This window comes from Musca domestica, unplaced genomic scaffold (genome assembly GCF_030504385.1).
Source record: "Musca domestica strain aabys unplaced genomic scaffold, Musca_domestica.polishedcontigs.V.1.1 16, whole genome shotgun sequence".
Lineage (NCBI taxonomy): Eukaryota > Metazoa > Arthropoda > Insecta > Diptera > Muscidae > Musca > Musca domestica.
The window spans coordinates 3,701,809-3,728,539 of record NW_026712219.1 but is presented as its reverse complement, the minus strand read 5'-3'; the positions used below and the strand labels follow the sequence as shown (position 1 = coordinate 3,728,539).

General features: G+C 34.1%; 2 protein-coding genes across 12 annotated transcripts in view; one reads left to right on the top strand and one right to left on the bottom strand.

The window, feature by feature from the left end:
• Window positions 1-26,731, top strand: part of LOC101894531 (serine protease inhibitor 3/4) — a 41,496-nt gene that overhangs the window by 1,725 nt on the left and 13,040 nt on the right. For 8 of the 10 annotated variants that reach the window (XM_059120011.1, XM_059120009.1, XM_059120013.1 and 5 more), the window contains exons 2-3: window positions 18,174-19,105; window positions 19,322-19,463. In XM_059120011.1, coding sequence (XP_058975994.1) covers window positions 18,174-19,105; window positions 19,322-19,463 — 1,074 coding nt within the window. Of the gene's footprint in view, window positions 1-16,570; window positions 16,730-18,173; window positions 19,106-19,321; window positions 19,464-22,150; window positions 22,519-26,731 lie in introns of those variants that run through there. The other 2 variants (XM_005177751.4, XM_059120005.1) reach the window with 2 other exon arrangements.
• LOC131800380 (serine protease inhibitor 42Dd-like) lies at window positions 2,828-7,032 on the bottom strand. 2 transcript variants are annotated; one of them, XM_059120014.1, is made up of 4 exons: window positions 6,740-7,032; window positions 3,338-4,254; window positions 3,124-3,268; window positions 2,828-3,053 (listed from the first exon to the last, which is right to left on the bottom strand). In XM_059120014.1, exons 1-4 carry the CDS (start codon window positions 6,762-6,764, stop codon window positions 2,929-2,931), a joined length of 1,212 nt encoding a protein of 403 aa, XP_058975997.1. In that variant the 5' UTR covers window positions 6,765-7,032; the 3' UTR covers window positions 2,828-2,928. The 2 variants fall into 2 exon arrangements, with proteins under 2 accessions (XP_058975997.1, XP_058975998.1); XM_059120015.1 differs by having other exon boundaries at window positions 6,906-7,031.

Sequence of the window (26,731 nt, the reverse complement as noted above, 5' to 3'; positions counted from 1 at the left end):
GATTTATGCATGTCAGTCCGTCCGTCTGTCCATGTACTTTTGTAAATAAAATGCAGGTCGTATTTATTGTCCGATTGAGATGAAAATTTTCAAACAATATTTGTTTGGCCCAAAGACGAAACCTAATTGGTGAGAATCGATTTAAATTTAGATATAGCTCCTTTATATATTTAACCGATTTCGGGTTAATTGTGCACCAATATCAGTCCAAATGGCCTGAATTTTGGCAATTCCGACTAAATTCATACTAGAAACAAGTACTCCAAATTTGGTGACAATCGGTTCAGCTATAGCTAATTTATCCGATTTGGGGTTTTAAGTAACTCTATAAAATTTTGTCAAGATCCGTTCATAGATATCTTTATCCGGTTTAGGTTTATTGAGCACCAAATGACTGATATCGGCCTAAATGGACTTCGTACTGTACTTGCCTCCGTCAAATTTGTTGGAAATTGACTCAGAGTTGGATATAGTTCTCAAATTCTGACTACTCTAAAGCCATTCAAATAAGGTTCATAGTGGGCATGATCTACTTTACATAAATTCTCAATCGGCTCTATTATGGTTGTCGTCGGCGTTGCAAAATAAGGTCGAGGCGAATATAATTATATTAGGGTTGTCGTTTTTTGTCGGTAGCGACAAATGATTGCTGTTATAATTGTCGACACAACAGTCGACGTGAAGTCGATTTTTAAGAAAATCTGTCTTCATAAAAAGTTGCGACGACATTCGGCCCTATTATAGTTGTCGTCGGCGTCGGAAAATGAAGTCGAGGCGACAATAATGTTATAGGGATTGTTGTTTTCTGTCGATAGCGACAAATGATTGCTATTATAATTGTCGATACAACAGTCGACGTGAAGTCGACTTTTAAGAAAATCTGTCGCCGTAAATAATTTTGACGATATTGAATGTTTAGCAAAAGCCAACTTTTATTTTAAACTGTCGATGTCGCTTCCATGCCTTACCGTAATACCATTTTTGAATCAAAGCGACGGTGAGGGCGACTTGCACCTAAAGTCGACGACGACTTTAGAAACGACAACCGTAATTGGGTCGAATATAAACGTTTTTTTGTTACAGGAGCTCTACTAAATACGCATAGTGGTATAGGGTATCATATAGTCGGCCCCGCCCGACTTTTGACCTTTCCTTACTGCTTTATAAAATTCTGGCTCGAAAATATTCCGCCCAATTACGGTTGTCGTTTCTATAGTCGTTGTCGACTTTATGTGCAAGTCGCCCTCACCGTCGCTTTGATTCAAAAATGGTATTACGGTAAGGCATGGAAGCGACATCGACAGTTTAAAATAAAAGTTGGCAACAATTAAAAAAAAACGTTGGCAACACTCCCTTGTTATTGACAAAATAAGTTTTTTTTTTTTGTATTTTGAATTCTAATTTCGGCTCTTTTGGAAAAATAAAAAATATAGTGAAAAAATGAAGGTTATAAATGCGTTACATTTCTTAAGTTCAAGTGAGGATGATGAGAAGAATGTATTAGTAGTGCAGCGGCGAGTGTTAAGGCAGAAAACAAACATATTTGCATTGCCTGACTCTTGATTGTCCTGTTCCAAAAGTTTATACTTCACTTTCAAGAGTTCAGTAGTTTCTTTTTTTCTTGATGACTTTTAATCATGTTTTTTTTTTCTGGGCGATCGAGAAGCTTGGATAGTAGTTATATCAGTCTCGTCATCAGCATTGTCCACTGGCTAATTTTCATGATCTATAACGTCTGTTACAACTATGTTTTCCGTATTTTTTACTCCAAGTGCACGACCTGGTGGATTCAGTAACTTTTGAAACTGTATTACATTCGCGAAGAATTCAACCCAAAGCGACCACGTCCAGTTCTGCTGGCTTCACCCTTACTGTGCAAAATTGTTTTTTAGTTTTAAATTTTAATCTTTACCTAGAAGAACTTTAGAAAACTAACTAATAAAATAATAGAAAAATATTTTAATTTTAACATACTTTTTATCAGCCATCGGATTCTCTAATCGGTGACCCCCCGTTTACATTTAATTTGGTAGAAATGGATTCCAATCTGATTTAGTTGGAAAATGACTTTTGGTATACCCTTTTTGCCAAACATGTTTTTTTTTTCAATTCGGAAACCAACATTTCAAATTGTTTTGCTTTTGTTATTTTCATGGTCAAATACAAAAAAGTTACAATATCAAAGTCGACTAAAAAATACAATGTCGTCACAATTTTTTACGGCGACAGATTTTCTTAAAAATCGCCTTCACGTCGACTGTTGTATCGACAATTATAATAGCAATCATTTGTCGCTATCGACAAAAAACGCCAACTCTAATATCATTATTGTCGCCTCGACTTCATTTTGCGACGCCGACGACAACCATAATAGGGCCGATTATTTTATTGTAATTAAAAGTTCCCATCTGTGGCATTGAGCGAAGAGCACATTATCTCTCCAATATTTGACTCTTTCAAATGAGAGCAATAAATTCAACTCTCAATTGGAAGCGTTGCCATATTCTTCATATAATTTGTTATTGTCATAAAATCCCTTGGACATATTTTACAAAATAGGTTGCATTCTTCATGAACTCAATTTATGTATTAAGTATATTAAAAAATTATTCAGGTTCGACTAATTTTTTAATATACTTATTTTTTAATATACTTAATTAAAAATATTAAATAATTAAGATTTTATTTAAATTTACTTTTGGTTATAATATTCAAATCAATAATTTGAAATTTCCAGATGCAATGAAGAACTTTGTAACCCTTTCAATAAATTAATTTGAATAATTCTAGTAAATGATTTTGAAATTAAATGAACGGCAAATGCAAATTGTATTTCTTAATTACAATTTTATATTTAACTTTTCCATTTACAATATATCCAAATATAAAAAATTTCCAATGTGTATATAACTGGCAAAATCAACTTTCTCAAAACTTTGAAACATGACCGGCAAAATACACCGCTGTCTTGCTGCGTATGGCAAATACGAAGGGATGATCTGCATTGAAGGACTTTTGATTTAAGTTCAGGCTCATCAGTACAATTTTCATATCTAAAAGAAAATACAACAACAAAGGAAATATTAAAATTCAGTTATGAGGGAATTTTTACAATTAACTTACATGAAGCGGCCGCTGCCTCGGAACCGGCTTCGTTGACATCTAAGAAGGCCTTGTGTTTAACATCCGAGACTTTTTGTGATGCAGGTGCATTAGCAAATAATTGATTGAAATTAGCCGCATCCGAGAACATTGTGTTCAGACCCATCTTAAAATAACAAGGAAACCAACAACAATTAACAACTTTTGAATTTACAACAACAATGTATAATGTTACCTTCATCAAGGGTTCCTTCAAATCAATATCAAATTCAATGCGGAATTTCGGTAGAAATACATCTACATCATGTGTTTTCAACTGCGAGGAAATTTCATTCAGATCGACGCCTTTCAATTTCTCTTCCAATTTTGCCAGACCCTCAACATCATTGGGTAAAATAATCATCATTGATATATCCGAGTTTTCGTAGGGCATTTCCAAGACTTTGGCATCGTATTTGGGGAATTCACCATATTGGAACTTCTCATCCTGATACATCATGTCGACCTGAACATCCTGTTTGGTATTCAACTTAAATGTGCCCTTCCTGGTCGAGGACAGACTGAAGGGTTTCAACCATTTGGCCTTGAAATAAATGGCATTCACCAGCACGGCACTGGTTGTACCATCCACCGATCCCGGTTGCATAAGATTTTTTATTTTATTCTCAGTTTGTTCCTCCACCCAGTTGTTGATTTTTTGAATGGCTTCTTGGGAATTTTGGAAATTAATATTTTCCGCTTGGGCATCCAAATATTCGGTGGCGATTTTATTATATTCTTCGGCGATTTGTAGTTTTTGATTGGCATACAAACGATTGGCCATCTTAAGAATGGGACCATTGTCCTTGGTGTTTTTGAAGGCTACCTTGAGAAAGTCGCCATAATTTTTGGCCACTTGTTGTTTGTCTCCTTCGCCAAGATATAAAACTTTGCGCATTTCCTGAGCCGTTTTACCGTCGGCACCAGTAAAGCCTAAGGCCAGACAAGTTTGTATTGAAGCAGGTGAATAGACCACATTCTCGCCAAGATGTTCGGGTGCCACAAATGAAAAGAGATTTGCTGCAAATAGATTACGTGTTGCCATTTCTGAGGGGGCTATAGTTCCAGCAGTAGTTGAGTGCAATGTGCAGCTTAGAAGAACTGCAAAGAGGGCTGTAAAAGAGAAACACAATTATTTTGTTTTTGAAATTTAGGGATTCTTATTAAGTAAAAAATTTATTAAATTTTGTAGTCCTCCGAGGTCCACGAAAAATTGTCTATAAAATTTTGTAGGCCTCCGAGGCCCATGAAAATTTTTCTATAATATTTTGTAGGCCTCCGAGGCCCACGAAAATTTTTCTATAAAATTTTGTAGGCCTCCGAGGCCCACGAAAATTTTTCTATAAAATTTTGTAGGCCTCCGAGGCCCACGAAAAATTTTGTAGGCCTCCGAGGCCCACGAAAAATTTTCTATAAAATTTTGTAGGCCTCCGAGGCCCACGAAAATTTTTCTATAAAATTTTGTAGGCCTCCGAGGCCCACGAACAATTTTTTATAAAATTTTGTAGGCCTCCGAGGCCCACGAAAAATTTTCTATAAAATTTTGTAGGCCTCCGAGGCCCACGAAAAATTTTCTATAAAATTTTGTAGGCCTCCGAGGCCCACGAAAAATTTTCTATAAAATTTTGTAGGCCTCCGAGGCCCACGAAAATTTTTCTATAAAATTTTGTAGGCCTCCGAGGCCCACGAAAATTTTTCTATAAAATTTTGTAGGCCTCCGAGGCCCACGAAAATTTTTCTATAAAATTTTGTAGGCCTCCGAGGCCCACGAAAATTTTTCTATAAAATTTTGTAGGCCTCCGAGGCCCACGAAAATTTTTCTATAAAATTTTGTAGGCCTCCGAGGCCCACGAAAATTTTTCTATAAAATTTTGTAGGCCTCCGAGGCCCACGAAAATTTTTCTATAAAATTTTGTAGGCCTCCGAGGCCCACGAAAAATTTTCTATAAAATTTTGTAGGCCTCCGAGGCCCACGAAAAAATTTCTATAAAATTTTGTAGGCCTCCGAGGCCCACGAAAAAATTTCTATAAAATTTTGTAGGCCTCCGATGTCCACGAAAAATTTTCTTTAGAATTTCAAAAAATTTTCTATAAAATGTGTTAAGGCTCCAACTTGAAAAGGAGAGTATACTAACTTTATTATATTGCAACTACTACAAAACTTTGTAAGAAATGGTTTGAAAGAGACTTGATCGAAACCCGCGTCGCAGTGTCCGAAAAATGGCTCGTGAGCTGAACAAATCGCAATATTCCATTCGGCAAATATTGAAAAATGAGTTCGTCTCTGATGAGAAAACATTCGTTGTCCAGCAGTTTGTAAACAAACAAAATTATCGTGTTTACTTGCCAAAATGTGCACCTTCGCTTGGCCACCAGAACTCAAGCGCCGGCCATGGTGATGATGTGGGTCGTCTGTTATGTTATGTGGGTCGGCTGTTATGGTCGCTCTCCGCTCTGGTGATGATGTGGGCCGCCATAAGAGCCGATGGTCGCTCTCCGCTCGACTGTGGCATCAGAATAAATGCTGAATATTATCGCGAAAATATTCTGGAGGGTGTATGAAAACCTTGGGCACCCAAACCTTTTTGCCGCAGACCTTGGACATTCCAACCGGACTCAGCGCCATCGCACTCAGCACGCGCCACCAAGAATGGTTACAAAATGAGGTTCCTCGCTTCATTTCCAGCCCACAATGGCCACCATGGTAGTAAATATTTAGTGATTGCAGTGAAAATGTTCAACTGTATTTTTTCTCTGCGTGAAAAATCTTCGGATACCAATACGTTGGACTATTGTGTCTGGAGTATCTTGCAAAGCAACGTTGGCACTAAAAAATACCGAAGTGTCCATCACCACAAGCAAGCGCTTTGCCGGGAATGTGCCATAATACCGCAGAGCAACACACCAGAGGGATTAAGCCGATATTGCCCATGTCTGATTTCGATCTAAGCTTGACAATAATATTACGATTTACCATGTTTGGACCAAATCGGATACTCACTTCGAGGGTTATCGTGCCCACCAGCCGGTAATCAAACAGACAGACGGACGGACGGACATGACTTCAAATGTCCTGAAACGGATTTGGTCCAACGAGACCTAGGGTCTAAAACCGTTGTTTCGATGAGGTACATTTTGGTCGTATCAAATGACATATACCCTCTCTCATTTCATATTTTCATAGAAGCAGAATCCAGCCCCTGGGCTCTTTAAGATTTCGTAGGCCTATGAAAAATATTTGTTTATAAATAGGTTTTTAACAATACCACATTTAATGATTAAAAATCCGAAATCTGTGATCACGATTTTTTTTTTGTGTAGAAGTTCTTAATTAAATCCGTAAATTTCATAGGAGGTCTTGTTAATAATTTTGTCACACACGCCCGCACTTCCTTAATAATGGAACCTTCATATTTTTTTATTTTTTTTCTTTCAAAACGTTTTTTTAAATTTCGATTATCTATAGTTGTGTATTCCATTAAGTAAATTCACATGTTATTTTTATCAGAATGCCAGTTGATCCGCCGTAAGCACTTCAAAAACTAATTTAAATAAAAAATATGGTTATTAAAGAGGGTTGGTTGGTTGGGTACTTCACCTGTTAGAATGAGTAATGAAGCCATTTTTGTTTATGTTTACTTTGTGTAGTGTTTTTGTTGTTGTTGCTCGTCGAATCACTTTCTTTTGCCGGTTAATTTTTTATTTTTCCTACTATTATGTTTATCGCCTTATCAATGGGTGATAGTAAATATTATTAATATTACTTTTTTAATTTATTTTTATTCAGTTGGTCTCATTCCATGGGAGTCCGTCCCAGTCTGCGCTTATCTATGGTTGTTGTCCGATTGTCTTCAGCAGTCGTCAAGTGACTGTGTGATGTACAAGACAACGCTTCATGGATTTATACTAAAACTCAATTATGCGGATTCCAAATGCATTGAGCTTTAAATCTTAGTTTACCAAAAACTTTCAGCCTATTCACAGGTTCTCTGGAAATTCCAACTACATTGTGTGTGTATTCTCTCTCACTGAGTGGTCTGTTGCGAGGTTTATTACTTTAAAGCTGGCCATATGGACACTTGCCAGAATTCAAATTCTTTATGATTTTGAATTCTAATCAGTTTATTTCTTTGAAACACTTTGTTTGTATGCGATTAGAATTAGTTGTTGTTCTTTTACATTTTTAAATGTATTTACTCACTTTTTTATTAAACGAAGTATACAATAATATTTATTAAAAAAAATAAAAAAATCAAAATAACTTTAAACTTAATTCCAGAAAGGTGTGTTTAGTAATGAATGGGTTATCAGAAAATAACCGCTAGTGTTGAGACCTACTAGGCGTTATCTTGCCTCTTTGTTACCGACATTCCTATCCGCACATATTTTACTTTACTTTATCTATTTAAAGTAATTGGTTTTTTTTCTGTGTTGTTATTTCGGTTGTGTGTGAGAGAGACAAATTGTCAAGAGTGTGGTATTTTCACTCAATTTTGAGCGAGCAGGTAACAATTAAGTTGGATCAGCCAAGTCGAAAATGGTATTCCCTACATCTTTAGAAAGATGAACACACAGAAATGAGGAATATGCCAAGGTAATAAGTGATTTGTAGAACTCTTGCTAAACTATCCTGTAGAAAATTGTCGATGAGCTTCCAAGACTTACAAAATATTGTGAAAACAGGGTGAGATAAAATAACTGCAACAAAGCCAAACGCCATAATTTTTATAACCTCTACCTTAGTATGGAGGGAATATTAAGTTTGTCATTCCGTTTGTTACACCTCGAAATATACATTTTAGACCCCACATTCTTGATCGGCATAAAATTCTATGGCCGTCCGTCGGTCCATATGTGGATATCACTCTAGCTTCCGAACGAATTGAAGTAGATTGATAAAATTTTACTCAAATGTTTGTTATGGACTTTTGGTATTGGAATGGGTCATGAAGGTCCACGTTTTGGTATAGGTCCTATATAGTAGTACCCGTATTTTGATTATTTTAGCTACATTATTTACCTATTTTATCAAGTTTTACATTTGAATATTGCAATGGCTTATGACAAAAGATGCCTGCGCACATTCGGCATTTCTATTAACAGAGTTTTTAACGGATTTAATTTTTTTGAAAGTTGCCAAATTCGTTCCAAATGGTGGAGAATATTAATAGTTCAGACCGGCCCAACTTACAGCTTTTTTATACCCTCCACCATACATAGTATGGAGGGTATATTAAGTTCGTCATTCCGTTTGTAACACATGGAAATAATCGTTTTAGACCCAACAAAGTATTTACATTCTTGATCAGCGTAAAATTCTAAGACGATTTAGCTCCGTCCGTCCGTCTATTGTAATCACGCTACAGTCTAAACGAATCAAGGTAGGTACCTAAAAGTTTGCACAGATCTCTCTTTTGTTTGCAGGCAGGTCAAGTTCGAAGATGGAGTACATTGGTCCACGATATCGTATAGCCTCCATATAACGGTACCCCCCCCCCCCCCCCCCCCCCCCGATATTCGGTATTTTGATTATTTTAGCCACATTTTCTAATGGAATGGTCTGAAAATCCACACAAGGAGTTGCTTGTGAAAGATAAATTATGAAAGAGAATTATTTATATAGGTCCACGATATCGAATAGCCCCCATATAACGGTACGCCCGATTTTCGGTATTTTGATGATTTTAGCCACATTTTCAATTGAATTGTCTGGAATTCCACACAAAGAGTCCCTTATGAGTATTTCAGACATAGATATGTCTATATAGATCCACAATATTGTATATCCCCCATATATCGCTTCCTTCCGATATTAGGTATTTTAAAGATTTTAACAGAATTTTCAATGGATTTTATATATTTTTTTAAATTTTCTAATTCGTTCCAAATGGTGGAGGGTACTCAAAGTTCGGCCCGACCGAATTTACTGCTTTTTTACTTGTAACTTGTTTGGTAGAGCTTTGGTATTTGTTAAATGTTATTAATAACAATTTCTTAAGGCTTCCCATATGTATACATATTTTTGTTCGTAGGTTTCGAAAACCAAAAATTTATAGAAACTTTGCTACGTCTTCCGAGGGCCTACAAGCTATTTCCCTTCTCACAGGAGACTAATAGAGCGGAATTGAGGATCATCATTGGATACATATAACTAAATTATAAGTTAAATATACCTGTCTTCTCATTGTAGGGCGAATAACAATTTCTCACTCAAGCGTATATCTCTCTCTATCCCTCTCCATGATCTCTTGAGTGATTTCTATAATCGTTTAAGTGCGACCATTAACTAGTGTATCCTAAAACGATAAAGATGTCTTTGTCTTTTGCTTTAAGACGTTTTGACGTCAGCAAAATTTCCCAAGCCGGGCGTACACAATTTTATTACAAATATGTGAACCGACACTGCTTATGACGTATGTACATGTAACTGTAATGAACATAGCCAATAAATAGAAATCGAGACTGGCTGACAAAATTATGTTCTAGATGCACTGAAGTACTCAGGGTGGGGCCCAGCGGTGCCCGGTTGTTAAAATTTATTACTTTTTTGTGGGAATTTTTCTTGAAAATCGTTTTTTTTTTTTTTTTTTTGTTCGGTCAGACACTCCTTCGAAATGGTTTCGACTGGCATTTCTGGCTGCTTCGGTGCACAGATGATGAAAAGGGATGGCCGATAGTAAAACTTTTAGCAAACTATGCTTAAACGTATTTCGTCTACACAAAGTTAGAGGAATACCCGCCGTTCAGTTATCTGATTTCAGAATGAATGTTACCCACATTACCATAACAATATTTGCTGAGGTGATTTCTGGTTTCAGAATTTCCACAAATCCCTAATTTACAGTTCATTTCATGAGATATACTAAAAAATCAGACTTTCTTTTAGATATTTTGACAATAACAATTGTTTCCTGTATTTTTTTTTTTAATTACGTTGACATCATTAATACACAATTGTTTTTCTTGAGATAAATGAAAATTCTGGGAACAACATTTGGGGATTTTTGTAATATTTTCTTCTAATGAATAAGCTTTTAAACAAATATAATGTAGGGACGTCATTGTCGCAATCTGAAAAATATATTCCAAATTGGATGTTATTTCTTTGTGAACGATAACCTATTGATATGCAGGGTCATGTGCAGGGTACAAAAATTGTATAATTCTTTAAATGATTCATGCGAAATATATAACAGAAAATATATTTTTCGTTTATCAAGGAAAAACATTAAGTGTTGACAAACATTTTAGAAGAATTAATTGGTATATCAAGAATGTCATTTTCTAAAAATTTACTTCATTTCATTTAATCTAAAGAATATTTTTTATTGTGACGAACGCGAAATGACAAACGGAATAAAAATTCCATATTGACATTGTGATCAGTCTTGCTTCATCTAGCATTTACACGACAATTAAAGGAAATAAAATGTGAACCCAACTAGAACATAGGCTATATCCAATAACTCTTTTCCAATTTTTTGACTCAGAATCGGGAAAAGATGTAGCTCCTATATAAAGGTTTCCTCCATCTGATTTTAAATTTGAACCATATACAAATTTGATTTTTGCCATATTTGATATCCTTGCTTCTAGACTAAATTCGGTCGGATGTGCAGGATATTTGGACTGATATTGATTATTTGGAGCACAATTAACCCGAAATGGGTTGAATATATATATATATATATATATATATATATATATATATATATATATATATATATATATATATATATATATATATATATATATTCTCACCAAATTCAATAGGGTTCGTCCTTGGTCCAAATAAATATTATTTGGAAAATTTCATCTCAATCGGATGATAAATGGCGACCTGTATTTTGTTCGCAAAAATACATGCATAAATTGACTCAGAAGTGATGCTATAAACAATGGGTCTATCTCGCTTCTTTCTTCATGTTACAAACACATGCACAAAGACATAATACCCTTATGTCTTTGTTGTTGTGGCCGAACAAAACTATAAAAAATATTTTATGGAAAATTGCTAGTGAGCTTTTAAGTTTATCCACATTTTTCAACAAATTTAAATACATTTAATTAATTTTACATTAAACTTCCGTTGAAAATTTTTGCTAATCATTATAATACCGAATTAAGTTAAACTTTGCCTTAACGAAGACGTGGACTTGTAAACGCAATTTTCTTTTAAAAGATTGAATTTGAAACCATTCAGGTGGAGAGTGTGAGACAAATCGTCAAAATACCGCATACCAGAAGGTAGTAGGTAGAGTTATATTGACCCACAAAAGGGTCAAAATTTTTAATATCCATGAAGCTCATAAAACCCAAATCTAATATCCGATTTCATTCAGACATGGCACATATCAATATTTCCATCAACACAAGATCTGTTTTAAAGATGGTAGAGATCGGACAATTCCTTTTGGAACTACCCTCACAATTGGTCAATACGTATTCTTATAGAAAGCTAGAAGGTCATATCGCCAAGGCCAGGAGGCGTTCTCATAGAAGACCAAAAAGTATTCTTATAAAAAACGGGAAGGTCTTCTCATAAAAAACAGGAAGTTTTGTCATAGTGGACCAGGAGGTCTTCTAGGCATTCTCATAGAAGAAAATTAGGTTTTCTCATATAAGAGAAGACGTTATTCTCATAGAAGCCCTTCTAGAAGATGACCAGATATTCTACTCAAAGGAGTCCAGAAGGCCTCTTCAAAGAAAACCTGGGAGGTCTTCTCATAAAATAACAGAGAGTATTTTCATAGAAGACTGGAAGGTATTCTAGGTATTCTCATAGAAGATAATGTATTCCCATAGAAGGGGAGAAGGTTCTCTCATATAAGAGATGAATTTATTCTCATAGATGTCCTTCTAAAAGATGATCAGAAAGTCTTCCCAAAGAAGATCAGATGTCTCATCAAGATCTTATCATAGAGGACCAGATAGCATTCTCATAGAAAAACAGAAGGTTTTCTCATAGAAGACCAGAAGACTTCGCATAAAAGACCTGGAAGTCTCTTCAGAGAAGACCAGGTATTCTTATCATAGAAGACAAGAATGACTTCTCATAGAAGACCAGAAGGTCTTCTCATAGAGGACCAAAAAGACTTCTCATAGAAGACCAGGAGTTTTCTCATAGTGAACCAGTATATCTTCTCAATGAAGACCTGAAGGCCTTCTCATACCAGACCAGAAAGTTTTCTCATAGAAAACCTTTGGGTTTTCTTATAGAAGACCAAAAAGACTTATTATAGAAGACCAGGAAGTTTTCTCATAGATTGTAGAGATCGGACAATTCCTTCCGGAACTACCCCCCACAATTGGTCAAAGTGTTGAATAACATATTCGATTATAAAATCCTAAATAAGCATCCGGTTAGATGAAGTATAAAAATTGATTACTTCGGTCAATTATATATCTGGCACCTCCCGCACGTAATATTTTCTAAAAATTATAACATATTATATCACATATTTCCTGGCTATATCTTGCACGATTTGGTACAAGCTAATAACACTTGATTCTAGTCGAAGCTCGATCGTATAATCCGAATTCAACATAAATCGACAAATAAAGCACGATGGGAGCTTTACCTAGATCTGAACCAATTCGACATCTGACCACTTTCAGTCCAGAAGCAAGTATATCAAATTTGTTAAAAATCGGTGCAGATATATAGCTGTAGCTCCTATGTTTCATCCGATTTAGTGTTTAAGTCCCTCACATTCGAAATATGCACTTCACAAGAATGATATTTAATGCCAGATATAAGATACTGTCAAGAAATACCTCTGCCAAATTTTATCAAGATCGGTTCAGATTTGGATATAACTCCCATATATAACTTTATCCGATTTCAGTGGCCAATAACGGCCTAATTGGAGTAAATTGTGACACTTCCCACCGAATTCAGCCTAGAAGCAATTTCTTCAAATTTGAAGAACATCGGTCCAGATATAGCTACAGCTCCCATATATGTGTACCATTCGATTTGATGTTTAAATCTCTCACTTTCGTAATATGAACTTTACAACAATGTTATTCAGTATATCGAGATCGGTTCAGATTTGGATATAGCTCCTTATGCATCATCGATTCAGAAGAGGATATACTTCTCCTATAATAGTTCCTTTGAATTATAACTAATTTAAAGGCATAATACACATTCCAAAACGATCATAGTTGGTATGACTTAACCCTACATAATATGCAACTAGGTGTAGGTTATCACATATTCGGCCACCTCCAACTTTTAGTGTTTCGTCACTGATTTTTTACCCTACATTACAAGGTGGTCAGGGTATTATGTCTTTGTGCATTTGTTTGTAACAGGCAAAAGGAAACGAGATAGACCCATAGTTGCTTTTGATGATATGCATAGAATCAAATTCTGAGTCGATTTATGTATATCCGCCGTCTGTTCATGTATTTTTGTGAACAAAGTACAGTTCGCATTTCCCGATCCAGATGAAATTTTGCACAAATAATTTCTTTGGCTCAAGGATGAATCCTATTGAAATTGAACATAATCGGTAAACATTTAGATATAGCTCCCATATATATCTTCGTCTGATTTACCTTTTATTGTGCACCAAACGTGTAATATCAGACCGAATAGTATGGAATACAACCAAATTAGGCCTGGAAATAAGTATGGCAAATTTGACCGAAATCGGTTTAGATATAGCTATAGCTCCAATATTTATTGTTCATCCGATTTGTTATTTTAGTTCTCCGCAGCCGTTATATGCACTCTGTAAGAAAAATATTTGGGGAAATCTATCAAATACAGCTCAGAAATACATTTGCCAAATTTATTAAGATCGGTTCGGATTTGGATATAGCACCCATATATATCAAATTGGCAATGCAAGTCCGAATTTAAAAGATATAAAGCTTCAGCATATTTAGTCTTTTGAACTTTAAATTATAATTATAATCATACTTTTAATTGTTATGTGGAGCTCCACTAAATTAGCAGAGTGGTGTATAGTATCATAAAGTCGAAATTGTAAACGCAATTTCAAAATAACAGCTCTCATATACATAACGATTTTAAAATTCGTGTTGGGTATAAACTTTAATATACATATGCATATATTTATACCCTACAACACTATGTGTTGGGGGTATTATAAGTTTGATTGGGCCAAAAATTATGTAACACCTCGAAATATTGGTTTCCCACATAGGAAAGCATATATGGATCTTCCTAGCTCGCCGAGCTGAGTCGATCTAGCTATGTATGTCCGTCCGTCCGTCTGTCCGTCTGTCCATGTTAATTTGTAATCACTCTACAGTTCGCAATTATTGCCCGATCTTCACGAAATTCAGAATGTAGGTGGGGCTTGGACCAGAATAGTACCCTATTGCTTTTGGAGATGATCGCCAAATGTTTAGGGGTTGAAATGGACCAAATACTGAAAAAATGTCGGATTTTGCAGTAGCTATACAGGTCGCAATTATAGACCAATCGACGCGAAATTTCGCATATAGATAGCGTTTAGGGCGGGGAAGAAGCCTACCAATTTGGGTAGTCACCCGATAATATTTAGCGGGTAAAATAGACCATATCTTTTGTGTTGAAAAAAATCAAAAATTTTCATTAAACCGCGAATATTTTAAATCCCGGCGAAATCACAAAGCCATCACAAGGTTACTTCTGACCTTTACATTGATGTTATTATCCAACAAATCGGATATATAGCAAAATATGTGCGATACATATGTCTATCAAAGGAGATATGCTTGAAAGATCTCTTATATGTCGAGAACGGCTGAACTGATTTCGACAGTTCTCATTAATTCAGAATAGCCTCTTGACAGGAAAGAAAATACGTCTAAAAAATCGCATAAAAATATCTCTCTAAAGACGAAAATATTGATTTTGAATCATTTTCTCATATTTTTTCAATTTTGTCATATTTTTGGCATATTTTCATTTTGAATTAAACATTTGGTAATATTTCTACAGCTAACAAAACTAAGTAGTTAGGATATCAGGATATCATATACAGATCGCATTTATGGCTCGATCCTTACGAAATTTTGCATGGGGATAAGATGAGGGTCAGAATAGAAGCCTACTCTTTTTGGATGATCGACATATATTTAGGGGTTGAAATGGACCAAAAAACTGCAAAATTGTCAGCAGGTCGTAATTATCGCCCGGTCCTCACGCACATTTGAATGGGGGTTACCGGACAGTGCAAAAGCCAAGCAGTTTTGAATGGCCATACAAAAATATTCAATGTGTGAAGGAGATTGCCAACTTTTGTAGACAAAATACGAAAATGTCCATTCCAGTGACTTTATGGAGAATTCACAAATACAGGAAAGACGCACTTCTGACTATTTCGTTAAGGCTGATTTCGTTGAAGAATATAGTCAAATGTCTGTATCTGATATAGATGCGTTTCAGTCAAAAACCAATAATAAATGTTAATCTTTTGCCACTTCTGAGAGATTATAGGTCTTCGGGAAATATTGGTTCCAAATCTAGGAAGACCATTTAAGTGCAACATCTACCAATAAATTGGAAATGAGCAAATTAGTTTAAGTTGCTATTATTCGAAAATAAGAGAATGAAACCTGATGGTTTTCTTTTATTATTTGTCACAATATCTTGTGGAATTCTTTCGAGTATCTCGCCTATATAAACTGTATCGTTTATTATAGTGTTGTAGGGTATTCAACGGTCGGTCCCGCTCGACTGTAGCCTTTGCTTACTTGTTTTTCTACTCATTTTAATTAATATAAACATATCCTTATTTAAGGGAAGAAGCATTGATGAATCATTAGAATTTTTGTAGGGTATCAGATTGTCGGCTCTCCCGACATTTGTCCTTTTATTATTAGCTTTTGTTTGGGCTAAATTACCAAATACTTGTACTACGACAAATCCAAAGGTCGTGATAAGGAAACCAGTTAGTCAGCCAATTGTGATATTTTAACTGCCGTTTTTAAGAGCAAAAGACTCATTTTTTGTAATTGGGGAAATACACAATATTGTCGTAGTTGAGAATATAAAACACTTTATTTAGTTGTCTTCCACACACGTTTAACAATATTTATTTGGTGGTGGTGTCTCTTAAGGACTACGTATTTGGTCACATAATTTGTGAGTTTTCTCTTCAAAAACTCTATGTTTATTGTTAATATAATTATAATTTATAATAATTACAATCCTTATTGTTATAAACCTAATTCTCCTTGTCTCATATTTATTGAAATAAACTCTCTCTCTGCAGTCTTTGAATTTTTACCGCAAACTTCTCTTTCTTTCATTTCGATGGTAAGAGAGAAACATCTTTCATTTAACAATTCTTCATGCTTTCTCTTATATGTATTAGTTGTCATGATATAAATATGACCTCTTACGAATTTATTTCATGTCTCTTGGCGTTTTGTGTTTTTACTGATAACAAAATCAGTAGCTATCATCAACCAAATATATACACTGATCTTTAGTTGGGATATGATTAGTATAAGACAAAACGGCATTCGAATCTCGTCACAAAATTATTTATTATTTTTTTTTTCTTAATTAAAATTTTGTCTTTTGAATCGTGTTTCAGAAAAAGTGTACCAAGCATGGCAGGTAACGAAAATTAAGTTACAAACAAATACAAAACGGAGAATTCAATATGTTTTTAGTTTACATACAAAATGCTTTGTTGTTTACGATTTCATTTCAATTATCTTTTAATCCATATTACGCGTGATAAGGAAAAATTCGCAGAATAGTGTACTGAAACAAATCGAGAGTGAAATTTGGAAACTGTAGTTGTTTAAAAACAATTACTGATATGAATTTCGTATTAAATACATAAAATATGTGGAATTGGAATTAAAAAAAATAAAATATTCTGAAACTACATGAAGAATGTGAATTTTGAAAATAAATATAGTACGTTCGAATATATTGATAAAGTGTGAAGTAGCGCGATAATTTTGAAGGCATTAAAATGGGAAAGCAAAATCCAATTTTTGGAGTAAATGCTAATGTATGAAGTTGATGATGGAAATTAGTAGAAGACATTAAATTCGGCCGGACCGAAATTTTAATAATCCCACTCTGATCTAGAGAAACTTTTTTAAATAAAAGAATCGCGATTCAAGTTATTTCCGTTGAAAAATGTGGGTAAAATCATCAAAATAACGAATATCGGAAGATGGCTTTCTACAAAAATGTGAGACATTTTCAATCTCATAAAAATCTTAGACATAAAATTCATGTTAGCTCCCAGGCAACTTGGAAAGACGTCTCAAAATTATACACTAATAAAGAATATATAATCTTCAAGGGTATTTAATCGTTTTCTGATTGTCATCAACCAAAACGACTTCCCAGCATGTGTTCTTACAGAAAGCTAGAAGGTCTTCTCAAGAAGGCAAGGAGGTGTTCTTATAGAAGACCAGAAAGTATTCTTAAAGAAAATCTAAAGGTCTTCTCATAAAAGACCAGGAAGATTTCTCATAGCGGACCAGGAGGTCTTTTAGGTATTCTAATAGAAGAAAATAATCTATTCTCATATAAGAGGAGAAGGTATTGTCATAGAGGCCCTTCTGAATGATGACCAGAAAGTCTACTCAAAGGAGTCCAGAAGGCCTTTTCAAAAAATAAAGTTTCATCATAGAATACCAAACGGTCTTTTAAAATTAAGACCAGAAGGACTTCTCACAGAAGATCAGAAGCACTTCTCATAGAAGACCAGAAGGACTTCTCATAAAAGACCAGAAGGACTTCTCGTAGAAGACCAGAAGTACTTCTCATAGAAGACCAGAAGGCCTTGTCATAGAAGACCAGAAGGACTTCTCATAGAAGACCAGAAGGTGTTCTCATAGAAGACCAGAAGGACTTCTCACAGAAGACCAGAAGAACTTCTCATAGTAGACCAGAAAGACTTCTCATAGAAGACCAGAAGGTTTTCTCAAAGAAGTCCATAAGCCAATCTCAAAGAAGACCAGAATTCTTTCCAGAAAAAAAGTTAAACTTTTTTATAACAGTTTTAACAACATTCTTCTCCCCTTCTCTTTTTCAGTTAATCTCCCTGCCTTACTCAGCGTTGCTGTTCTTCTCCTAATCTCTGTATCCCCAAGCGTTCAAAGGCGTTCCAAAAATATGGCCAACGTAGAATTCTCTCAAAGTCTGGAGGTGTTTGGTGTTAAACTTTTCACTGAAGTCGCCAAAGCGAATGCAAAGAAAAATGTCGTTTTCTCCCCCTTCTCGATTCAAACTTGCATCGCCATGGCTCGGATGGGTGCTGCCGGTGATACAGCCATTGAAATGGACAAAGGCATGGGCTTGACAGTGCAAAACGAAGAATCGTTAGCCAATAATTATCACAATATTTTGACTCAATATGAGAACAGCAATATTCTGAAAATTGCCAATAAAATCTATGTCATGAAAAACTATGAAGTCAAGGAAAAATTCAATGAGCTGCTGACCAAGAAATTCTTCTCCACTGTGGATAGCATTGATTTCGGGCAAAATGTACAGGCTGCCAAGACCATTAATACTTGGGTGGAGTCGAAAACCAATAATCTCATAAAGGATCTTGTCTCCCCCAATGTACTCGATGACGATACACGTTTGGTGTTGGTGAATGCCATACACTTTAAGGGTGAGTGGGCCCATCCTTTCCCCGAATATGGCACAAAGGAGAAAGATTTCTATTTGGATGAAACGAACAGTGTAAAGGTCTCCATGATGCACATTAGCGAACGTTTCCGCTATGGAGAATTCCCAGAGTTGGATGCCAAGGCCTTGGAAATGCCCTATAAAAATTCAGATCTTTCAATGTTGATAATCTTGCCCAACTCTCGTACTGGCCTGGTGGATTTGGAGGAAAAATTGAAATCCGTATCGCTACATGATTTGACCAGCAAGATGAGTTCGTATAAGGTGAACGTGGACATGCCCAAATTTAAGGCGGAATTTGAAATGGAATTGAGCGATGTTCTGAAGAGTGTAAGTAAATCGCCAGGAACGTCGGCAAAAGTCGTAAGCGATATTTTTGAGAATTTTTTTAGAAGGAAGACACAATTTCCAATGTTTGCTAAAGCATATGGCAAACCTCTATAAAGTACACTTTTAATTTTGCTCTTGCGACCTTTGCCGACGTTAAGGACGAAAAATAATATTTTGGAAAATTTATTAATTTATAAAATTTTATCAAATTTCCAGTTGGGCATGGCTCGCATGTTCTCCTCAGCAGCTGATTTCAGCAATATGCTGAAGTCTCCAGAAGGTTTGCAGGTCTCCAAGGTTATTCACAAAGCCTTCATTGAGGTCAATGAGAAGGGTACCGAAGCTGCTGCTGCCACAGGTATGTTGTCGTTTTCTTTTTTTTATGAATATTTACTTTATGTGTCTGGTGCTAAACATGTCCTTTGTGCTTCACTTTTCATTCATACTTACATATCACTTAATCTAGTTTTTAATATGGTCAGAATAATTTATGACCGAATCAGTGTTGTGTGATTTCATTTGCATTTAAAAGCTGTACATTAATAATGATATAAATGCCTTCATAAATATTGAGATTTAGAAAAAGTCCTTCCTCTCTATCACTCTGATCGGTTAGTATTAAATAATATAGAATTTTTTCAATAATTTATAATTTTAAAAGAAACTTTTATATCTTCAAAACATTCCAAATCGGTACGCATAGTTCTTAAAACATACACGTCCCAAATTGACAGCTAAAAAAGGTTAACGTACGGAGCTCGAAATTTTGATAGAACGATAATACTTTAGAAACATTCGAGTTGGCTTTATTTAAGTGTCTGATTTGGACCAAACTTAGAGGATAATATCGACCCAGCCACTGGTAATTAGCCAGCAAGCGATCGAAATTAAATAGAAATATGAAAACATTTGAAAGTATGTCCAAATGGACCCGTTCCAATTCTTTGCACGAATTTCATTCATTGATAACAATTACAATTGCAGGGATTGTGATAAAATCGGATACCACCTTTAAATTGTCCAAAATCGACCTTAACGATTTCGGTTTTTGTTACATTGGAAACACCCAATTCCAAATTGTAGCAACTTCAAATGTTAAAAAAAAACCTAAAACCAGCCTCTGCGGTTTTCTGACGGCTATACGAAAACGTCCATCAATTTTGGATTTTTTTTTTGTACAGAATTGTCATTATTATGAAAGAAAACTGTCAAACTATAGCGAATCCCGTTGGTCAACTTTTTCAAAATACCAGAGAGCAGACCTAACCATTATATGAAGGCTACACAAAATGGAAATATTTAGTGTTACTCCCCCCACGAATTTCTTTGTAAAGAATATCTGGCTTGTTTCACAAGTCATAAAATATAAAAGTATTGAAAATTGTGACCCTTTGTGGGTCAGTTACCAGAAGGGGCTCGCAGATACATATCAAGTTTACAAAAGAAATTTGAAGAGGGCCTGAAGCGTTCGCTTTGTTTGAGAGATTTGTTTTTCAAAATCTTGAACCCTATATGGGGAAGGTAGCAAAAGAAATGGTCCGATCTCTACCATGTTTATAACAGATCTTGTGCTGATAGAAATATTGAGATGTGCCAATTCTGAATGACATCGGATGTTATATTCACAATTTTGACCCTCTGTGGGGGAGGTACCAGAAGGAGTGAACCGATATATTCCATCTTAACCCCCGACCTTGGATTAATAAAAATATAGTGATATGTGTAATTTGAAGACAATTAGACTCTTATATCCCGTTTTATAAGAGTTATAACTGTTCAAAATCTTGACCCTTTGTGGAGAAGGTACCGGAAGGAGAGGACCGATATACCCCATCCTCACAGCAGATCTTGCTTTAATAGAAATAATTGAATGTGTGATATACGAAGAGAACGTGATGCTTATTTCGTATTTTATATTTCGAGAGTTATCGCGCTCACCAGCCAGCCAGAGAGACGGACGGACATCGCTAGATCGACTCCAAATGTTTCGAGTCGGATTTGGTCCAAAGAGACTTAGGTAGGGTCTAAAACTGTTAGTTCGATGAGGCACGTTTTGGCCATATCAATTGGTATATACCCTCATTAGCCATATGACTGAAGATATAAATAGAGTATACATGATTTAATCTTTTTTCTAGCAGGAGCCCAAAATTCGAGCTTGTTTCGCTCTTTATTCGAATTCGAGGAAACATATTGCAGCTTTGGTTGGGATTTGAGGTCAAGATCTGCTAAATATCCATAATCGAGCAGTGCAGTTACAGTTACTTTTTATGATTATGCTCCAAATTTTATTTATATGAGCCGATTTCTCCAAATTGGCATATGCTTTGATTTCTGTAGTAGATATTAATTTTTTTTAATTTTGACCGCTTATGTGGTGTAAAATCAGTAAAATATCTTCAGCCGTTAAAAAATTAAATTGTTTTGACCAAGAGAAAATACTCTGATCCACTGTTCGTTGATTTAAATAACTTGGATTTGGACTACTCTGAATTTGGGTTAGAGACCCTGTGCTCTAAAAAATAGCTGAACCACTCACCCTTACTTGATGTTTCTCCTGTTATCTAAAACTGATTGTAGCTTCTCTAAAATGGTTTCCATTTTATATCTAACCCATACAAGTAGTTCCATGAATAATAGAGACGAGTTTACTCTATTTGGTGGTTGGGGAATTTGTTAGCCACTATAAAAACGAGGTTCACTCAATAATTTTGGGAAAACTGGGCTCATAACTAGCAGAATTTAATTCCAAACAGACAGTGAAAAATATTACTTTGGAAAAATTCACTTTTGGAAATGTATACATCATTTCCCTCTAGTACATTTATTTTTGTTCAGCTTTTGTAATGCTTTTCGAAATCAGATCGGACATTAGAGTAGCTCTTAGTTAATTTTCTTTCATAACACCCTTTTCCCATTATCGATATGAAGTAGTTTCAATTTGAACGATTGATGTATTCCCAACCCGCCTCCTTTATCTTTCTCTATCTATCTTCTCCTCATCATGACATTTTTTCTAATCTATATATGTATGTTATTGTTTAGGCATGTCGATTCGCAAGAAACGCTGTATAGTTGACTTTGACGAACCGAAAGAGTTCAGCGTTGACCACCCATTTATATATCAACTATATCATAAAACAACTGTAACGTCCCCACCATCCTCACCCACATCAACTGACGAAGCAACAACAATTTTACCATTATTCATGGGTTCACATCAAGTCGCGGTAGCCGATGCGGTCACACCTCCGACCGCCGACTCAAGTACAAATAGAATTAGTGATGAATTATAAATCAAAATAGCAACAACAACAAAATGTTATAGATATACATATTAATTGTATTTTTTTCTTTTTGGCGAAATATAAAAGAAATGGCAACTAAAAATGGTATTAATATGATGATATTAAATGTTTGTGTGTGTTTTAATAATATATAGAAAAATCATAAATATGTGCATATTTGTGTATAAAAATGTATGTTGTATTTATCACAGACAACAACCATCCAAACATTTATCGCAGACAACAAATATGCATTATTCTGGCAAAAAATTGTATATGTTTTGCATGTGGTTCAAACTTTTATTTGTTGAATAAAATCCTAAGAATCATAAACTACGAAAAACTAAGAAAATTTGCAAATAAAACTTAAATTTGGAATATATGAAAAATGCTCTTACAATGTTTTTAATCTATGTTATAATAATGAAGATGATAACAACAATACTTCTAAAAAAAATCTTTTTATATAATAATAAATATGTAATAATAAAATAATAATAATAATAATAATAATAATAATAATAATAATAATAATAATATAATAATAATAATATAATAATAATAATAATAATAATAATAATAATAATAATAATAATAATAATAATAATAATAATAATAATAATAATAATAACAATAATAATAATAATAATAATAATAATAATAATAATAATAATAATAATAATAATAATAATAATAATTAATAATAATAATAATAATAATAATAATAATATAATAATAATAATAATAATAATAATATAATAATAATAATAATAATAATAATAATAATAATAATACTATAATAATAATAATAATAATAATAATAATAATAATAATAATAATAATAATAATAATAATAATATATAATAATAATAATAATAATAATAATAATAATAATAATAATAATAATAATAATAATAATAATAATATAATAATAATAATAATAATAATAATAATAATAATAATAATATAATAATAATAATAATAATAATAATAATAATAATAATAATAATAATAATAATAATAATAATAATAATAATAGTAATAATAATAATAATAATAATAATAATAATAATAATAATAATAATAATAATAATAGTCTTAATGGGTTCTAATGTCCCCTTTACCCTAAGCGGGGTAGTATTTAATGTCCGGCCCGGCAGAACTTAATGTGTTATACCCTCCACTATTCCATGGAGGGTACATCAACTTTGTCATTCCCGTTCCCATATATACTTTATATTCTGTATCAGCGTAAAATTCTAAGACAATATAGTGATGTCCGTCTGTCTATCCGTCTGTCTGTCTGTTGTAATCACGCTATCTTTCGAACAAATTGAGATAGAAGGCTGAACTTGTGAATACATGCATAGTTTACCAGTAGGCAGATAAGGTTCGTAAATGGACCATGTCGGTCCACGTTTTCGTATAGTCCACATATAACGGTACCTCCCTCCTGATATAGCCCCCATATGATGGCATATCCCGATACTCCGTAATCTCATGATTTTTGCGACATTATTTTCCGGAATCATTTTGAATTTGTTATTTGAAGTTCGTAACGAGTATTACAGCCTAGCACAAAAATGTTTATAGCCCTTAACTTAATGCAAAAAAAATCGTATGCAGGTCATTATTTTTGCGACATTATTCACCGTAATTGTAGAAATTTCGTATTTGAAGTTCGTAATGGGCACTACAGCCTATGAAAAAATATTTCGTATGCAGGTCCACGTCTTCGTATAGTACCCATATAACGGTTTTCATTTAAGTGGTAGTTTTCGAATTTTTTTTTTGTTTTTTGTAATTTTTCAAGTTCCTTTGAAATGGTAGAGGGTATTAAAAGTTCGTCCCGGGCGAACTTAGCTGCGCTTTTTACTTGTTTTACTTGTATTTTTTATTTTTGCCATATTTTTATCACATGAGATTTTTTTTCTAATTGACACAATTTTTATTTGTACATTTTTGGTCTGTTCCAAAACTGCCCTTTATGATATCGAAAAATATTGCAAAAAATAGTAGATTTGAGGGTATGATATTCAAGTCGCAATTACTTTCCGATTTTAATGAAATTTTGCTGGGGGTAAGGTTAGGGTCAGAATAGAAGCGTATTGCTTTGAAGAAGGAAAAATATTTAAAGTTGAAAATGTAGAAAATCTAAAAATTGTCTGGAAATTGCATTCGCCCTACAGGTCTCAACTAAGGAGTTTAAAGTTGAGGACAGCCAAGCATTTTCAATGGTCATCAGATAATATGGAAATGGACCAGAATTTTGTTTGAAAAGAATAACAAAATTACAAATACATGAATGTCAAATTTCTGTTTTTTTTTCGTAAGATGGAATTTGGTATTTGACGTAAAAGAAATATCTGCTTCCTAAAATATCTATGGTTTTTTTACAGATCTTATGTTTTTGGAAACTATTGGTTCCAGATCTATGATGATTATTCGAATAGAGGAATGAATTAGGTCCAACATTTGTTTTTATTTTATAGTAGATATGGGGATGTTTCATAGGGGAATCTTCATTCTAGTCAAAAAGGTTTTAGATCTGCAAAAACATTTGCGGTAATGTTTCGGCAGATCTGAGATCTGTACTGTTGGACCCTCCCGACTATTAATTTTGCTCACTTGTATCACTAATATACTGTTCGGCAAAATACAAAGTTTTTGACGACTTTTTGGTGTAAAAGATGAATATTTTCTGTTTATTTTCTCTTTCGAGACGAGCTTAATGATCTGAAATTTGCAGTGAAAAGGAAAGCCAGATAGACACTATCATACACTCACCACTATGCGACGCGTTTCGCCGATGGTTAAGCGGCTCATCAGGCATATTTGGTGTTGATGATGGCTTACAAGGGCCGTTCTCTGGAAAGTGGTATATATTTCGAACTTATTGCAAATTAGCATATGCGAATTATACACTAGAAACTCTTCAGGTTCGACTCAAGTTTTTCACAGCAAAGTTTTGTTTTTGTAGTGATGGATTTTTTGTCCACTGCTTTAGGAAGACGGGTTAATGGCTCTGAACGTAGAGACGGCAACTTCTAGTTAGCTGCACACCGAGGTTCGCGGTTCAAATCCCACAGCCAGGCTCGGCTGAATTTTTGAGTTTTGCCTTGTTAAGGCGAAGATCATATGTTTTATGATTTATGTGTTTATTTTCTCTTTCGAGACGAGCTTAATGATCTGAAATTTGCAGTGAAAAGGAAAGCCAGATATACACTATCACACACTCACCACTATGCGACGCGTTTCGCCGTTGAATATTTTCATTTTCCTAATATTCTTTCTGAAAAAGTAAATACTTAAATCTATATATATAAATGTAAGTTGTGTTAGTTACTACGCTTATAACTCAAGAACTGCTTATCTGATTTTAATGATTCATACAAATTCTGAATTGTCTCTTTTCCGAAAAGGATAATATTCAAAAAAATCGCGTAAAAATGTGATATATTAACATTTTCATTTTGACTTCTGAAATGTACAATCGTAATGTTTTATTTTGTATGTTTTTTTTTTTCTATTTTGACTTACTTTTTTCGAATGTACATTTGTTGTGTTTTTTATAATATTTTTTTTTCTTTTTGATTCGAATATTAATACCAATTTATTTTGACTCGATTTCTTGAGAACTAAAATAGAAGCCGGGTTACATTGAAGTGTAGTACCAAATTATGTGGTGGCGAAACGAAATAGATGTTATCGAAATAATTTAACGCGGTCACACCAAATTTAAGTCAAAATTGCTAAAAATCTTGAAAAAAGAGATCTCATTGCAAAAATTCTCAAATCGGGGAAAAATTACATAAGGTGTAACTAAAGAACTGCTTGACAATTCATACAATTTTGGAATGGTATCCAATAAAAATATTAATAAAAAATTTCATTTTGGTGTGATTTTTTTTCAATTTGACATACTATATTGAAGTGAACATTTTTTATTGCCTTGACATCTGAATGAATAATATTTAAAATAAAATGAGTGACCTACGTGGACCTACATCTTTCATATGGCAATAATCCGCCCAATGAGAACTCAAAATGCAATTCATTGGAACTGCAGTCAGTGAAATACCGAATATAAAGGGTGCAAAATGGTAGAGCGAATTGGACATTTAGGAAAAAAGAAAGAAATTCTTCCTAAACTTTCAAGATGTCTTAAATCGCTTTTGCAGGTCATGATATATGACCCCCGGATAAGGGTACAACCCTATTTCAAGTATTGTTTACATTTTAACCACATTTTTCTCACACTCATTTTAATTTGATAAGAAACCATCCTCGCAAAATATGATCATGTTTTGGTATAACCATCATATAATTTAAGCCATGT